We start from the raw sequence: 18,309 nt of genomic DNA on the forward strand, positions 1-18,309 counted from the left end.
CGACACGTCGCTTGTAGGAGGGACTGTCGCTGTGTTCCCTGGATCTTTCTTCAGTAAAGAAAGTGTTTGCTAAGCATATTGGCTTTAACATCCTATGTTAACTGCACACAATGAGGTTTAGAAAGTAATAAACATTACGGGCAAACATACGCTTAAGTTTAATACGTTATTTAATGCGTGTTAATGTAATTGAAATTAATAATTTTATATTTTTGGCAAATTTCAATGTTTTTGTTTGGTTTACAAACTGCCATTTTCCGAGCCGCTGTAATTTACTTAAGCCCGAATCTTCCCGGGTATTCGATAAGGAGCCTTCTACTTTCAAAGCGCTCTTACCCGGTTGTAAAAGTCATCTCAATACCGTAGCCCGGGGGACGGCAACCTTTCAAAGAAGAAGAGCCATTTGCTTAGTTTTTGTCTTTGACCAAAATAGTTCGAGCCGCATCACCACGCAAAGCCACTTGTACACAAACATAGTAGCAGGTATACAGCAGATGACAACATACATTCTGACTTAAATAAACAACATAGGTGATGGAATACACTGCGTCTATTTAGTGTTTTCCTCCCTTAGTCTTTAACAATACAGTTTGGCTGTTGTACATTTTCTTGTCAACAAGGCATTCCATAGCGACCCATACCCTATCAATTATGTTTTAAGATTTAAGTAAAAAAAAAACGGTTGCCACCAAAGGGGACAGCCAAATAGCCCCAAGGAGGGGAGGGGGCAGGTAGCCAGAGCCAATTCATGAGCAATCGTGGCTGATGTCACTGCTCCCCCTACTGGAAGTGGTCGCCAGGCTGGAATTCATGGGGCCAAAAATGTCCAGTGGTGTCCGTCGAGGCAGGCAAACTTTCGCCCGGTTTTACCTTTCCACGCCTCTTCGGCAGTCAGACCGGCTTGCACACATGCCGCCGGATGCTGTCGGTAATGTATGTACAGTATGTTGAACTTCTATCGCACCGTACTTAGCCAACCGTGCTCATCGGAGGTGGGCAACGTCTTAGCCTAATCCCTGGCCAGCTGGCACAAAACGTAATGTGCATTAAACGAATCCACTGCTGGATGAGGGCCTCTCCACACCGTGCGAGTTGTGAGGATCTCGGGGGTTATTTTACCGTTCTTCACCACTCTGCTCAGTGCGCGTTGAAGCCAGGGGAGGCAAAGACGTGGGAGCAAAGGAGTACAGTAGAACAATGTTGTTGTTTTATGCACTGCACATAACGTAGCACAACTCCACAGCCGCCTATGACAACCCGGGGTGCGTTGTGTTCGCACATCCAAGCGCTATCCAGGCTCAGGCCTGCTGAGCTTCCGAGATGTATGCTGAACTTCTTTCGCACCGTACGTAGCTAATCGTGCTAATCGGAGGTTGCGGGGAAGGACAACAAACTAACCCACAGAAAGACAGCTGAGAATTTTTTTTTTCAAAAACTCATCCACGAACAGGAAGACATCTTTCTTGTTGCCAATTGCTTCGCGTGGACCGGTTTTGGGGGGCTCCTCCGAAAGCCCACGCGAAGCTGCGAGTGAGGTCTCCGCTTGCCACCTGGCGGTCATCGGCAGATCCGCACGTTGCTGCGACAGCGTCAGCATTGGCGAGAGGTGGGGGAGGATCAAGTTGTACGGTCCTCTTTGGCGCCGTCACTCCGGTGGTCCGGTGGTGCAATGGTTGGCCGCACGCGGTTGCGAGCTCGATTCTCGGCCACGGCTAACATCAGCGGTGAGTCTCAATTTCAACAACAACCCTTACTGGATATGTTTACAATTAAAAAGGGCCATCATACAACGGTCGATTGAGAATGGTAAAATGACAACTGTTTAGAATGGCTTGTGACTCTAAATACATGTTGTTTGTTGCTCAGCTCGCCGTAGGAATGTGGACTTTCCACCAGCGGCTCAGGACTGTAAACTAGAACACTGTGTCGGTGCTGATATGAACTGGACATCGCTGCGCTTGCTTCCGTCACAACCACGATCAATCAATCCGTGGGCTTGCCTCCCCCCGTGGTGGCCACTCGAGAGAGAGGCGCGACCCCAGCCGCGTCGCTCATTGAGAGCTCCCAGCAGGTGGCAGCGGAGCAGCGCCACCGCAGGGTCCTCGCGGTGGCGCTGCTCCCCCCGCAATTCAATTCTGGCAGTCCTCGACTGACGAACACAATTCGTTCCTAAGACCCGTTCGTAGGTAGAACGGTTCGTAAGTAGGAATACAGTAATCTACTGTATATTTAAATGCACACACACGAAGACTCACGCCCAGCACGAGGCTGACTAATTTACATCTCGCTGAGGATCGCTCAGCTGAACAAAATAGTGACATGGTTCAGTTTGCAAGCGAGAGCTCGCGTTTTAAGTAAACGTAAAAAAACGTCATGGAAGCTGGTTCGTAAGTGCGGGTGTTCGTAAGTCGACGACTGTCTGTACTGTTTAAGGCGGCCGCTGCTGGCGGTGTCCACAGTCGGTGGCTCACAGCACACATTGCGCCGCTTGCAACAATGCAACCGGTGGTCCTGGGCTGACCAGCGCGGTGAAGTATGGTCGAACAACCTCCGTGACCGATCGTGGCAAATGAACGTCATCATTCCCAAGCGGACTGACACACGTATGTAAAAGAATCACCCAGAATGTGTCAGATTTCGTTCCCTCCGGGAAGTTAAGCCGGCTTGCACTTGGTTAGTACTCAGACGAGAGAATGGAAATACCAAGTGGTTTTGCCTCGGCTGTGAGCTGGCCAGCAGAAAGCAAGTACAGGAATTCCTTAATTTGTGTGCGGATCTTTGAGTTGTATCCTCTCATATTTGGCAGTCTCTCCGGGTACTCTGGTTTCCTCCAATTCGCCAAGCACTCGTTAATGGCAAACATCCTAATGCAGTACCCTCATTATTCTTACTCCTCTCTATCACTTCTCATCAGCAGATAATAGATACACGTGGGGGGGTAAAAAGAAAATGAGCAAACATTTATTATTATTACAGTATCCTTTTTTAAAAAAACTAAACAAAAATTAAGGGTAATGTCAAATAACAGTCTGCAGGCGACTCACACGTGGGGTGTAAATGATGCCAAGGCAAGCGGGCACCAGCAGCACGGGCTTCACACACACGGAGATTCATGAGCAACGGAACTGTACATCGCATTTTACACGGCGTATAACATATTCCAATACTATTCATACAGCAGAGTAATTACAGTATGGGCCCAATGTAACGTGTTGCTTTTATGTGTTAACATATTTATAAGAGGGAGGGGATATATCGTTTATATATACGTCCGTTAATGGTTCACGTTAAAACATGTACTTGATACTTGAGGCAGCATAAAAAGGCATTGAATTAAAGATCCGAAGGCAGCCAAGTGGAAAGTGTGGAGCTGTAGTTGAAAGGGGGATAACAGATGGGGGTTTAAGGCTCGAATCTGAACTTTCACTCCGCTCCACTGCAGTACAGTCATCGTCACATGATCACCCACTATTCATCAAAGCAAAACTGCATCAGGTAAATTAATGTAACGTCAGACACGATCGATAATGGATAACAGTAAGGGCTGACTGGTGGAGCGAGAGATGACGTTTTGACGTGTTGGATTAATATTCAAGCAATAGTACGTTGACATCACTTATCCAGAGATCACCACACCTCCAGATGAGCAAACCCATAATAACCACAGCAAATCAACTTATTCAGCTGTATTTCTTTTTTGTTGATCTCATTAGCGTCAGCTCGCATGCAACAATCATTTCCAGGGATAGTTGGAACGTCTGAAATGTAAGCAAATTCGATTTTGAGATTCAGAAGCTTTTGACACTGGGCTTTGTTCAGGACCCACGTACAGGCACTGCATTGTCACGTGGTTCAGACCCGATGCCCTGCTGCTCAAGGCATTTAAAATGATCAGCCATCAATGCAAGTTTGTAGAAGCAGAGTGATTTGTTGGGTGCCCAATGTTAATGGACAGATACATTCATAGACTCGGGGCTAGATGCCACATCTTGACAAAATGAGCACAACACAATGCCCTCCCTCGGTGATGTGTGTCATTTATGGAGACACCAGAACATTTTAGCCAAAAAGAGCATCAGCCTGCAGGCCCCGCCTCAAATCTCATCAGATGTTTGGTTATCCACGTGGCTGGTCACTCAAAACAAGCGCATGTCGCACAGTGCTGGTGCAGTATATCCCAATAAGACCACCCCTCACAATACAACCGTGACAAAGGAGAGCACTGTGTCTGCAAAGATACAGTCGGAACTTTACGACTTTTATAGGCAATAAAGGATTTGTACTCTGACACCCAGTGGCTGCACCAGAGCTGCCGGATTAATGTTCATCATGGACAACGTTATGCTTTTGTAAGATAGTATATATTTTTTCAATAAACGGTATGCACTTTCTAAGCATGAGCTAGCAACGCCAATGCTTGATTTTAAAGAACACAATACAATGCTGAATATAATAACAAGGTCTGTATTCACATGTAAAATCAGTCAGCCGTTCTGCAATTACTTTCTCTTCTGCTGTATACGCACACACACACTGGACAATTATATCATATTAGTCACTCCTTTTTCAGCAAATGTACTTTTGTGACTCTCAAAGTCCCTCTTCGTGCCTCCCCATAACCCACATATCCAAATCATTTTCCTCATCATCAGGAGCGTGCAGTGTGCAGTTGCTTAATTTTCATATAAGGCAATATGCATAGTACTAAACGTACCCAGCAAAATCTCTACCCAGCAAACATTGTGGTACACACCAAGGGAAAACTCCTTCAGCAGGATACTGGAAGAACAGACATCTGCGGTCAAATGTTGGATTTGAAAGAGCTAAAGGATCTGGCAGAAGTGATACGAGGTGTGGTGGCATTAATGCATTTGGGCATGTTCACGTCCGATTTGATAAATATTGATAACCAAGAAACGTGACCAGGATGAGACTTAGGATTCAAGTTTGAGAATCTCCCAAGACACGATTGGTATAAAACACTCGGCGAAAACATGCCTACGTGTGCACCGCTTAATAGTACATAAAATCAGATGTCACTGAAAGGTTTTCTTTACAAATGGCCAACGTGTTTTTTTTCAACTATTAAATTCCTCCCTCTCCTCCCACCTCGGTCTTTGGAAATGCAGCTACACAAACTGTTATACGAACTATAAACCAATAGTGAAAAAATATACAAACTCTATATAAAATAATACAAGTCCTATGTACATGATACAACACCACGTGGTGCGCACTCATTCATGCCTGGCAGACGAGCGCGGGGGAGTGAAGGCCCCCGCGGCGCTCCCGGAGCCGGTAACCGACTCTGCGTTTGTCCCCCCGCGCATGCATAGGACTACAGGAGCAGGGGGCCAAGGTAAGCATTTCCGTTTCGCTCTCATTCCCGTCTTACAATCGTATTAGCTTTAATAGCGTAGAGTACCATTGCGTGTTGCATGTGAAAGTAAACTTGGGAATTCGTTTGCAATTTTCCACCGCGGGGACCTAATTTAAACCGTGGTCACGTGGTGTGTGCTTCGAGCAATTAAAGACGCAAAAACAAAACCAGCAAGGGGAATCGAAAGCAGGGGGGTGGTGATGTCACCACGGTGCTTGCTGCAGGATAGGTTTTCCTTTCAGAGCACGAGTTGCCAGGCAATGTTGAGGGATTTCCTGAAAAACTGAAGCTCACGACCACGTTGAATCTGCTTGACCGTTGTGATCAGATACTGAATAATTTGTTAACTTGACGGCATTGAATAGTATAGTTACAATGTGGGCACATATACGCACGCACACACTGCACTAACTCCAGGAAGGGTTGGATGTAAGCGGAGTTCGACATCGCAGTTGTATTCGCGTTATTCGCTGTGTGCGCATGTTAACATTTGTAAGGGTCGAGTAAAGGAGCTCAAAGGACAATGCATTATTCAAAGCAAGTGCCAATTCAATACAATTTCAATCAACATTTTACACTCGAACGTAAGTTCACAAAAGCAGGTTGAACAGAAAAGCGGAAACACGTACATACGCACACAAACAGGGTAGTTAGCACAATAAAAATCTGAAATAACAAGAGACCACGACACACATTTGTTTCACAATCCAGTCCAAGGTGAATCGTTTTGCAAGAAGGGTGCTAAGCGCTGGTGCGTTGGTACTGTGTTGCACACACTATTACTGCAGAGCTTCTGAATCTACATTAAAACGTCTCACTCCATTACATCCACACATCCGATTAGCACGCTTGGCTACGTACGATGCCGAAGAAGTTCAACATCCATACATGTCACTCCGATCTCCATTTTGCTCTCGACGCGCCCTATACAACTCATCACTGCAACCTGTACATTCACGCAAATCTCTTCCCCCTGGATACCCGAAGAGACCATCAATGGGCTGTTTTCATCATAAAGGTCCTCTTAGAACAAACCCACCAATTACATAAGTAACCACTCGGTTCCTCAAACTCCCTCCTGTCGCCTCACAAGTGCCTCATTATTCCTATTAAAATGCCATTTGCTCAAACTTTGCTACTTGCACCTACTTTTTTCTGGCACCCTCTTGCTCCGATTTTTTTAAATATTTTCATGTGTTTTGTTTACGACCGTTAAATACCCCCTGTGTTAGTTGTGCAATATTCCTGAAGGAACCCTGTAACTCGTTCTCTGCAATATCGATGCACTTGTTGTTTTGTTGTTGTTTTGCTCACGCACCACGGATCGAGCTGGTAAAATTGCTAAGCAACCGGCAAAACGGGATCATGTTTGAAACAAACGAAATTAACTCAAATGCCAAGTTCAACAGTTCACAGAATCATTTAAATGTCTGTGGCCTCGAACACAAATTGCTATTTCGTGCTGAAGGTTGAAAAGGAGAGGGAGTGCACCCACTTAGTTTATGTTGCCACCGAAGCGGGCTGCTACCTGGTGCACACACAGAGGTCACTCGGTTTAACACAGGCTTTCGCGACCAAAATTAGTATCTGTAATAGAGGTTTTTGGGTGAGATCGCATAAATGTGTCTTTAAACCCGCCACCACCCGGCACAGCCAATTAGTAAGGTTTGTCACGTAAGCAAAACGTGACAATTCGTTACTGTGTGCTGAACTATTAACGACTGTGTTGGTTGGTGGTGGGTTTAACAACACATTTATATTGATGCGATCTAACCCAAAAAAAACTATTTTGGAGAGGTCAATCAGCCTCACTAAAGGCCAGTAAACCGACAACAGCTGCTGGAACAATCCCACTGCCAAGCGCCATTCGAGCTCTCACATCGACTAACACCAATTCCAGGGCAAGTGTTCCATGTTGAAAGCAAACGTGTTTTTTTCACTAATGGAAAAAAAAATTCAATAAAAAACAAAAACACTGCAGCAATTTTTTTTCACCGAATGCCACCTCACAAGTTATGTCAAATGACGTTTTCCACATGACAGACCAAACACGAAGCTGTCATCGCCAAACTCCTGGCAGGAAATACGAAACGCAGCTACTCGGCTTGAAGGTGTTGAAACAAAACCCGAGCTCTATGTTGACGTCTGTAATGGCCTTAAAACGCATGACCAGGAAAATGTAATTCAAGTATAAGGTCCATTTCCAGTTTTCAGAAGGGAGTTTTCGTTCGATGCAATGACGATAAAAACAGTTGACCGTTTACAGTGCTGTGGAAGAATTAAACAAAACCCAGAATGAGTTCGGTGTTCACTCGGTGTCACGGAGTACAACTTTTGAATGACTTTCCAATGATTCATGTTTCTTCTTTCGGAAGTTTGCAGGCTTTTGCGGTGATTACGGAGGAAGTTAATAAACAGCGAGGTATTGTAGAACAATCTAAAGGCTACAAAAAAGAAAACGGGAATAAATCATTCAGTCACCATACAGGCATGTAGCCCAAGGTGTTTCCACTAGTGCCCGAAACAATAATCCACTGGAACGAGACTGCGAACACACCAGCACAACTGAGTTGCACGTAGTAACCTCTCCAGCACGGCTATGACTTGAATCGGCGGCGGAAGTCATGCCACCAAAGATGACACTGAAACCAACTGAAAGGCAGGCACCACTTTGGGATTCATCCATCTTCACCGTCTTCGTGGTATCTCTCAACTGTTGGGTTTTTTGTTTTTATCGCAAAGGAACTTGCAGAGGCAGAACTTCATTCAAAAAAAAGAGCAGTTTTCCTTGAACATCCAGCAGTGGACAAATGCAGAGCCGAGCAAAAGCAAATGTTATTTCACCGCACTGTGTGTCAGTGCTGCGTCACATGATCAACTCGCAGATATGTACCGACTGGACCACGCACAATGGGCAGCGGGACTTTAACGGCAACATTTTGCTGATGGGAAAAAATGCTTCAACGTAAAATGTCTTTTGCCCTCCGCTTGAGATCGTGCAGAAAATGCCAACTATTAGATATTTAAATATTAAAACCAAGGGAAAAAATCTTGTAGCTTTGTTATAGCTTTTAAAAGTTAATCAGGTTAATATTGTTTTTGTTTCCTCGGCATGCACAGAGGAGGCGGCCCATCAGATCTTGACATCCTGCGCCTCCGCCATCTTTGCGAGGGTCTTCTTGACGCGTAGGGCGGTGAGCCGCGACGACGGATTGTGGGCCCAGCACTCGGCCATCACCTTCGCCAGCGTCCGCAAGACCTGCGCGCGTGCGGGAGGGGAGGGGGGGGGGATGGATAGGTAGCACGGCTCAGGCACCTGGCACGTTGCAGCGCTGCGTAATAGAGAACGGCTTACGCACGGTAATGTTAGGTGATTTGTAAAGCCCATTGGTCATCGGACTGAGACCATCGCGACTTGCTACAGTTGAGGACCCAGATTTATCACAGGTGGCTGCCCGCATGAGAACCGGGGAGCTATTTCAGCGATCCTAGCTCAGTGCTCCAACTCCAGGTTTTAACTGAAGCTTGGGGGTTGGGCAAGACTTTTATCAGATTGTTTGTAAATGTATTCTCTTGTACGTAACACTACAACAATCCTGAGGTTAAAGAATACGAGTGATGTCATGTCACGGACGAAGTATCCAATTTCTGTGGTGACCCTGTGATGTTAAGATTGGTGCAAGATGACCCAGGTAAAAAAAACGTGGAGCATCCAAGACAAAGTGTGTTCCCAAGCCCATTTGCCAAGCCTGTATGGTGTCAGGTCGGCCTGGTAGGGCTGCTATGGAAACGTGGGCTGAGCTAGTGAACCTAGTTCAAGCCACTGGCTGGTGCAGCATTCATCCCAGTGGCCATGAACACGGGGCATGTTTATGTGTGTAAGCGAAGGTTTATGAGACAGGTTGCGGAGGAGTCACCTCATCAGAGTTCCAGCGGTTGGGCAGCAGGGGGCGCAACCTTTTCACGCACACGGCATCCCGCATCTCCTGGTATGAGGGCTCTGCCGAGGTGATGTCGTGGAAGGGAGGCTGATACTCCTCCACCGTGCCTGCACGGAGCGACGACATGTGACGGCACCAGCCGGGTCAGTACCATCAGCACAAAAAGACGAAGATCCCCCGTATAACCTTATCAGACTGTTGGGGAAAGTGCTGTTAGTGAGCACTATTGAAGGCCGGCACAGGAAAAAGAGGGGGTGGGTAGCCAGCACCACACCCGGCCTTTGTCTCTGCATTGGCAATATTTACACATTGCACCATGTACCCATTTGAGGCTGAGTCGACCTAGGGTAGGCCCAGGATTGGTTCAGATAACTGTCACTGGTGTTGGCTGTGAGCGGGAATCCAACTTGGGCCACCGGGTTCGCAGCACGCGAACCGCTACACTACCGTTCTCCACGAATGCACAAACCGGCACACCTGAGGTCTGTGACAGCTGGCAGTACGCACCAGAGCACACGCAGCGGCGCGCCACCTCCCACAGGACGAGCCCCATGCTGTACATGTCGGCCATGAGGTAGGCCTGGAAGTTGGGCTTGTGCAGTCGCTCGTCCAGCACCTCGGGGGCGCAGTACCGGGGCAGGCCCAACCGCGGTGTCGGCGGCAGGTCCACGTCGTTCGTTTCACTGCGAGGAGCATGAGGCCAACAGCAGCAATTTCCCCCGATTAGCACGTTGGGCTTCGTACAGTGAGAAAGAAGATCAACATACATACCTACGGCAGCAATTACCGCCATGAACACTTCAGTAACCACCATTACCTTGACCACCATAGCTGCCACCACCACAATCTATACCAATCACCAGCACTACCACAATCACCCGTAGCACGCTCAACACACGAATAACAAGTTAACACAAAGGAGCCCCCAAATTGCCGCGTGGATTGTTTAGGAAAATGCTGTTTGCGAGCGCCTCTCAAGGTTGACAGCTACGACACGGCCCTCACGAGAATTTGGAGCTAGCAGCCACCGCCTCGGAGCGAACCCACCTGTTGTACTTGGCCGCGAGGCCAAGTCCGGCGATGACGCAGGTGCCTCCGCGTTTCACCAGCAGGCTGCGTGAGCTCAGGTCCCGGTGCGCGATGCCTGGCTTCCCGCGCGTGCCGTGGATCTCGGTGTGCAGGTGGCACAGCCCCGAGGCGGCCGAGTAGGCGAGTCGAAGGGCACCGCGGCCGTCCACGGTGGAGGAGCGCAGATACTCGCGCAGCGATCCGCTCTCATGGTACTCCGTCACCAGCAGCAGCTGCGTCCACGAACCGGTGCCCTTGATGTCGGCTGCGATGAAGCCTGCGTGATGGACCCAACACCGGTCAAACCCTCATATCTTGCACCTTAACATTTGCACTGTATCTAAATTTTTCCACACATTCGCTTTACCTAGGGTCCATTTATTTTGTCAGCATCTTCCATGACTGCGAAAAGTTCCCCCTCATGTGTTTGTATCTCACGCCACCTTTCTTGAAATTCTCCTTGGCACAATCCAACCTCTGTTGTTTATAGCCCTGTCTTTATTTTCCCCTCTTATTCTATTACGAAGATTTTTTCTCCACAGTCCATTCTCACCAGACTTCCATAGCATCTCAACCTCACTTATTTTAGCTCACCGAGCATTAAAGCCACCCCTGCCACTCTTATTATTAGTGTTGTATAAAACACTCTGGAGGGAGCAGTGGTACAGTGGTGAGCGCACTGCGCTACGAGCATTGCCATAGTTCACATCCACGGTCAGTAATAAATTAACTGGTTCTGGCCCTCTCTTTCACCAACCCACACTGACCGGTGCAATGCAGTATGGTAAAAAAAATCCTGCACGACTAACACGTATGTATCTTGAACTTCTTTCGCACTATACGTAGCCAACCGTGCTAACCAGAGGTGCGGGAATGGGGAGGCCTTCAATGAACAAAGGGCTGCACACTACATTATATAACTCGATTTTGACTGTCCTGTACTACCCGTACAGGACATGATCCGTCGCTGGACACCCAGGTCGAGGGTTCTGCGCTGGTGCACACGATTGTGAAGCTTCGGTAGTTACAGCAAAGCCTTGTGAGTGACCTTGAGGAGTGCCCTCGTGACGCGACTCTGCCGCCTACCTAGGATGTTTTCGTGCCGCATGAGCACCGTCTGGTAGATCTCCGTCTCGCGGAACCAGATGGCCTCCTCGGTGGTGAAGAAAACCTTCACGGCCACAGTCTCGTCACGCCAGCGGCCCTGCCACACCTCGCCAAAGCGCCCACGCCCAATCTCCCGCACCAGCGCTATCTGCTTCGCGATCGTCCGCTGCACCTGCGGGGAGAGCCGAGGAGGTTTTTAATCGCACGTAATTTAGTAACCCGTCCTCAATTATCATCATAATAACAATAATAAACAAGCATTTCAACAGGAAAGCAAAACAGACAAATCCAACACTTTCTCTAAATGACGAGGTAGCCCATCACAAGAGGAAAATGCATGAAGGGCAGGAAACAAATGCCTGATGGGATGGGCAGACTTTTAATTCCTTGGAGTTGTGTGTCATGTTACAAGTGGGTATCTTTGCGTGTGAAGCCGAAGTAGATACCAGTAGGGGGAGCCCAGAGCCGCTGCCAGAACTCTGGCACTCCTCCAGGAGATCCTCCAGGGTGTTGCCGCGGGGAATGATGAGCTCATCACGCTCCGGCCACTTCTGTCCTCTGCGCCTCGCTTCCTGGCGCCTGTATCTGCGCGCACGCATGCAGAGGAGAGCACGTGACCGCACAAGCGTTATCAATGGCCAACAAAAATAAAACACACGAGCCGACATTGTGCAAACCCACCGAGTGATTGCGACAACAGCAAAGGACCAACGCGTGCCCATCGCTCAGCAACTGCCTCCATCACATTCAAAAGTCAACGGTGGCAGAACTCGGACCAGACCGGCATCTTCATTAAAAAAAAGTTACAACTTTACACAGGCCACAAATAGGCAGATTGTCTCGGAGAAGGCTTACGAGTCTGACGTGTGGCTGCAGTTGATTCGGCACTGCGCTGGTGGTCGCCGTGCTTACCACACGTGACTGCAGAGATTCCCAACACACAGCCGTCCCAAACCTGTGGAGAGCTGCCCCTTACGGCGCAGCTACAAGGCGGAATGAAAAGGCCGACTGAACTCGATGACGCAAAAATCTAGAGGATGAATGGATTTTGATTCCATTGAGCTGTGAAGGCAAAATCAAGGAGAGCAGAGAAGGGGTGGGGGACCCTCACCGCAAGTACATGAAGACGATGACAATGACAAGGACGATGAAGCAGATGGCAGCGGAGATGAAGAGGGCCAGGCGGTGCACGCTCGAGTCCAGGAAACCTGGCGGCACAGCGGTGGTGGCACGCGGGTCAACGGGTCCCGAAATTTTCTCGACAAGCGCAGCACCACAAAACAATGAACCCAATGGGAGGGAACACAAACAGAACGAGGAGGGAAAACATCATAATGGCAGGGAAAAAAAGAGAAATTGTAATCCAAGACGCAACACAATGAATGCCTACAGCATCTGATGGTAATCGTAAAAAAACTATATTAATAATATAGTGACGTTCATGGCGAGTTAAAATAGTTTGGCTCGTGCCAATGCAAATCCGACTAATACGCTTGCCAATGAGCACTGATAAATTCACTACATGATTACGTGTACAACTCTTTCTTCCTTCTGTTTAAGATGAATACAACTCATATTTTACAACTGTTACAATATAATCAGTCCTTTAACCTATTCAGGAAAATATTGAGTCTCAAGATACCAATTCTTTAGTGATAATTTTGTAGGTGGAAGGAAAATTGGAAACCCAGAGCAAACTCACACACAAGTGGGCACAATGCTAATAAATCCACAAATGCAGATTATACAGATTCTACTACTGTCAGTTTTATTATCATGGCTAGTTCACTTTCACGATGTGCGCTCATTTCAGCAAATAAAATGGCATGCAAGAATGTTGTAACCACCCGAGTGGCAAGCATGTGGGTTGAGGAGTTAGGGGTAATGTTGCTATGTCCACCCACCGATGGAGGCCCCAGGTGGCGGCAGCGTTGGCCGTAGCTCCTTGTTGCAGTAGTTGCCCTCCACGCAGCACTCGATGGTCCTGCGGAACCGGGACTTGGGGGAGTCCTGTCAAATGGGGCCCACAAAAAAAAACTTCACTAAAAATGCTGCTCAGAATGGGCGGCGAGGCGCAAAACAATGATGGCTTGGGCACAAAGTCCTGGCACGCCTCCTGGTCTGGTTCAATGTTATTTTTTTTGGTGGCATTATTTTTGGAGTGGCGCAGCCATCTTAACATCTCCGCGCCTACCGACGTATGACGATTGTTTAGGAGGAAGACATCAGTACGCACATACTGGAGGCTGCGGGGGAGTGGGAGGAGGGCAGAGGCTGGGTTGAGCAGTGTTGGCTGGCCCGAATGAAAACATGAAAAACGAATTCTTGGTAAAAAAAAGAAATTTAATGATATAATTGCACATTTTGTTTGTAACTAAAAATGAATTGTTGAATTGTGGTCCCAAATTATTACAATTCGTTGAATTACAGGATAGGTGAAGCATCACGTGGCGACTGTCTACACGGATCGGCTGAACCCTGCGTGCTGGGGCACGGGGCGTTGCTGCGTGGGCGATGGCACCGTGGTTCCGTGGGGGCCACGAGGAGGAGGCTCTCACCCGGCACTGGAACTCTGAGCCCTCGCGCTGGATGCACCCGGCCGTTGTGATCACCTCCCCGGCGTCGTCCTCCTCCACGATCGTGAAGCAGTAGCCGCTCGCCCTGATGTCGGCACACAATTGATTATAATTGAGCACGTGTGGTGTTTGTGCTGTGCTAATAGCGCGGCACCATCACGACGGAAGACGCTATATGTTTCACAGACACAGTCTGCAGTTGTTTCCAAGTCAAGGGGTGCTGTTTTCTTTGTGTAATCCCAATTGAGTAATTGCTAGGCAATTTTAAAATTTGGCAAATTTTAGACCATTACGCAGGTACACAATGGCCTACTATTGGAAAGTATTTATATAGGTGAAAACATTGTTGGCTTGGCTCATAACACGTGAAACACAAAAAATATTTTTGGAAGAAATGAATGTCTCTACTTATCCAGGAAAGTCTCACCGAGTCTCAAGACTCAGTTTCAGGCACTGTGGACACAGTTAGATAATTCTGCAATTTTTACGTGTGGGAAACTGGGGTAGGTGGAGAGAGCTCATCCATAAGAGAGGAGAGCTCCCATATCTTGCAGAGATGACCTCACCTCACCTTGACATTACATTTTTCCGTCTGCCGGACCCCGTGTAGGCGTTTGTAAAGTTGACAACTCATCTCCAAGGCAACCACTTTACTCATGCGAGTACCTTTTCAAGTGTCTATATAAAACACGTGTTATGAATGTAATCATCCACTACACAGAACCAGATTTTACGCTTACCATAACCGGTTTTATAGGCGGTTGTAAGTACGTTCCCTACTTTACGAGGTGTTCAGACTCAGAAATCTATAATTGAATACCTAACATCAGTATGCTCATTCGTGTAACCAAGCGATTCATACCTAAAGAACTGAGCGTCAAAGGAAGCTGCACATGAGCTGAACATGACTTTTTATCATCCCAAATAATCGTCTCTCCCACCGACAGAAGCTACGCAGAGCGGCGCATCATGGCCAAACGGCTGTGCTATCATGTACAAGCATGTATTTATACACCTGGCCGTAAAGATACATTATCGGCGAATTAAAGGAGCCTGTGGCGTGTTTGACGTGAGGATCGCACGGCCCATGGTGCCCAGTGCCACTCCTCACCTGCAGGTGTTGTTGACACTTTCCGGAGGGCAGTGCTGGCTGCAGTAGCACAGAAGGTTCCTGGGCGGCTCTGGGATGTCTCCGTCGTCAGTCCCGGCCGCGTCTTTCTTGCCATCTGCTTTGCCCTTGGCCCCAGCTCCCAGCAGCAGGCTGTCGGGCCGCTCGGCCGCTACAACCACCAGAGACACACGCCGCCCGTTACACGAGTCCTAGCCAATACCACACATTACACACGTCCTAGCCAATGCCACCAAGTTACACGCGTCCTACAAATACTGGAGACACGCCACTCGTTGTACACGCCCTAGCCAACATTACCCGTTATACACGTCCTAGCTAACGCCACCCATTACACACGTCCTACAAAAGCCGGAGTCACGCCACCCGTTACACGCGTCTTAGCCAACGCCAACCAAATGTAATATTACATGGAGACTTGGGCTGAGCTCCACTGAAGATGATGGTTTAATCATAAACAGCAGATGCCCAGATTTGAATCCAGGACCTCAGCTGTGTCGGCTCAGTGCTCTGAACCCTGAGCCACGTACCTCATGGTTGCTGCGAATTCGCGAGAATACCGTTGCTCATATTTCAGTGCACAGCTGATTTCACAGCTCGTGACTCCAGGAAATGAAAATCTCCTTCGTTGGTCCATTAAGAGATACATTAACATACACTCTGCATAAACGAAGGGGCAGCTGTGGGTACTTCAACAATCCACCGGGCACAGTGGTAAGCATTAAACAATGTGCTACCGGCTTACCCAGCGGCTATAAACGATAAAGACAACGGAGCGAGCTGTGTTTTTAAGGGACCCCACTTTCCCCGCGTTGGTGTCGCCTGCGGGCTTCCCACTCCCAGTTCTCCCTGACACGTTTGTGCGCATCAGCCTCCGGGGCACACCTGTGGCTTGCAGCGCCAGCACGGCCAGCGCGACGGCTCCCACGCTCCACGCTCTCCACCACACCCACATCTTCTCCTCGGCAAACCTCCAGCAAAAACCTTGCAGCTCCCAGTGACACTCTGTGCGGCGGAAGTGCAACCCAGGACGGAAATACTGGTGGTGCTTCTCGGTTGAGTTGTTGTACGTCCAATTCTTATTGGGAAGCAGTCACTGGGTATCTGTACATGGTAAGAGAGAGGGGAGGAAAGGAGATGAGAGATATGGTTAATTATTCATAATTGTGGACGAACATTTTTCCCACAAACAGAGTGCGCAAAATGCAACGCGCGCCTACCTGCATTTAGCGCAACCTGCGAGTGCAATTGTGATGCAAACATAATAAGCAACGTGCCAAAACCAAGTAGGTGACGTGACACACATGGATTAGTAAGGGACACCAAGAGGTGAACCCTATGAAGAAATAAATGTACACAGTACTCACTGGGGGGTCTAAAAGCTTGCGAGTTCAAATAGCACGCTCGACTCTCATTGTCGAGCCATCACGGGGGAGCCAACGAAGGGCGCACAATCTGATTGGAAGGTGGCGAACTACTCGAATCAGATTGGTTAGAGTAATTTGTTTGGAAGAGCCTAGGAAAAACTAAATGCAAATGAGGGGGCGTTTGGAAGACCAGGTACCTGTTGTGCAGGCCCTCGTTAGAGAAACTGACCATTCCTCCAGTAGCACACCACGGGTTGACACACCTGTGTTTTTTTTTTACAGCAATCGTGGCTACAAACCATCATTACCTGGCAAGGTGCGGATACGGTTCTGCGCAGTAATCAATGCCTATTTGTGGAACTTCTAAAAACACATCTGACACGGCCACTACCGTACAAGCAGGACCACTCTTGGTTTACGTTAGCCCAATGTATGTTGCACCCTGTGAGGGCAATCCCACACTAATGTGGAGTTGACAGTACCTCAAGAGAAATAGGTTATTCACGGATGGATGTAATTTAAATGCAAAATGTGGAGCTATCAGTCAATCAAAGAGGTATTGAGAGCTCTAATAAGAGCTGGGACCCATATACAACGAGTCCAAGTGATATAGCCAAGGTGAAAAAAGCTGTATTGCGAGATGTTACAGGCTGACAACATTATCTTGTCCACAAGTCCTTGGAGCGCCGCAGTATTTCTTGTCAATCTGATGGCTTCCTGCGGTTTTATGTAGATTTCCGTAGTCTCAACAAGGTCACACTCCCTGATGCTTACCCTTTGCCATGCATGGACAAATCTTGGATGTTCTTTCTGGAGAAAAATTATTCAGCACACTAAACTTATTGTCAGCATTTTGACAACTTCCCATTGATTCTGAGTCTCGACTGTGGACAGCGTTCAGGACCCCCACAGGGGTGCTTCCACTTCAATTGTTTGCCTATGGGGATACCAACATCACTAGCCACTTTCCAGCAATTAATGGTGTCAGCATGAGGTGCACTGCAATTGGACGCGTTTCTTAATTTATTTAGAGGGTTTTTTTTCCAGGCCTTGGAAAACGAATCTCAAACAGAAACCATCTAAATGTCACTTGGTTCAGGCTTCAGTCCGCTACTTGGACGTCATCAGTCCTTGAGGGTTGTAACAGATCCTGATAAAACCACTTGTGTGCAAAACTGGCCCACACTCCAACCACGGTCATGGAAGTTCAGAGATTAATTGGCTTTGAATCATATTATTGGCGCTTTTGTGCCACATTTTGCTACAATAGCAAAACATCTTAATGCTTAAACAGTGAAAAAAAGGCAATTCTATTGGGGGTTGATCGCAGCGGTGCACTTCGGGCAACGATTCCGACCGTTATTTTTACAGCTGCAAATTTACAGGATGTACAGATCATACAGCACTGCAGTGTTCTTTGCGCATTGACCACCCATCAGGGCAGTTAGCCAGATTGGATAGAGCACCTACAAGTGTTGTTCACCACAACTGGTTACGTCGTGCAAACGCTGCCGCTCTTTTACGGCTGCCTCCATCTGAGTTGTGTGCATGTACTGCAGGATCTATAATGTGCAAGTCCTTTTACATGTGTATACGTGCCCTGTTGAAAAAAACCTCCACGCTTCAACCCGACTCAATTGTGACTGTAAACCGAAAATTCTATGAAAAAATTATAGATTGTGATTTTTAGGAAACTGTTCCTTATTGAACGATAAAAGCAACATCCTTTCACCAACAATCT

The 18,309-nt window shown here is 47.8% G+C and overlaps 1 protein-coding gene across 3 annotated transcripts in view; it reads right to left on the reverse strand.

The window, feature by feature from the left end:
- Positions 1–2,945: 2,945 nt before the first annotated feature.
- Positions 2,946–18,309, reverse strand: part of LOC144720738 (bone morphogenetic protein receptor type-1B-like) — a 49,228-nt gene continuing 33,864 nt past the window's right edge. For all 3 annotated transcript variants that reach the window (XM_078597760.1, XM_078597761.1, XM_078597762.1), the window contains exons 2-12: positions 16,087–16,305; positions 15,184–15,352; positions 14,055–14,157; positions 13,401–13,506; positions 12,608–12,704; positions 11,943–12,081; positions 11,476–11,668; positions 10,369–10,666; positions 9,829–10,004; positions 9,298–9,428; positions 2,946–8,639 (exon numbers count right to left, since the gene is read on the reverse strand). In XM_078597760.1, the coding sequence (XP_078453886.1) occupies positions 8,514–8,639; positions 9,298–9,428; positions 9,829–10,004; positions 10,369–10,666; positions 11,476–11,668; positions 11,943–12,081; positions 12,608–12,704; positions 13,401–13,506; positions 14,055–14,157; positions 15,184–15,352; positions 16,087–16,156 (1,608 nt within the window). In that variant the 5' untranslated portion in view covers positions 16,157–16,305 and the 3' untranslated portion in view covers positions 2,946–8,513. The remainder of the gene's footprint in view (positions 8,640–9,297; positions 9,429–9,828; positions 10,005–10,368; positions 10,667–11,475; positions 11,669–11,942; positions 12,082–12,607; positions 12,705–13,400; positions 13,507–14,054; positions 14,158–15,183; positions 15,353–16,086; positions 16,306–18,309) is intronic.

The sequence above is a fragment of the Lampetra planeri genome, chromosome 9 (genome assembly GCF_965212315.1).
Source record: "Lampetra planeri chromosome 9, kcLamPlan1.2.h2, whole genome shotgun sequence".
NCBI lineage: Eukaryota > Metazoa > Chordata > Hyperoartia > Petromyzontiformes > Petromyzontidae > Lampetra > Lampetra planeri.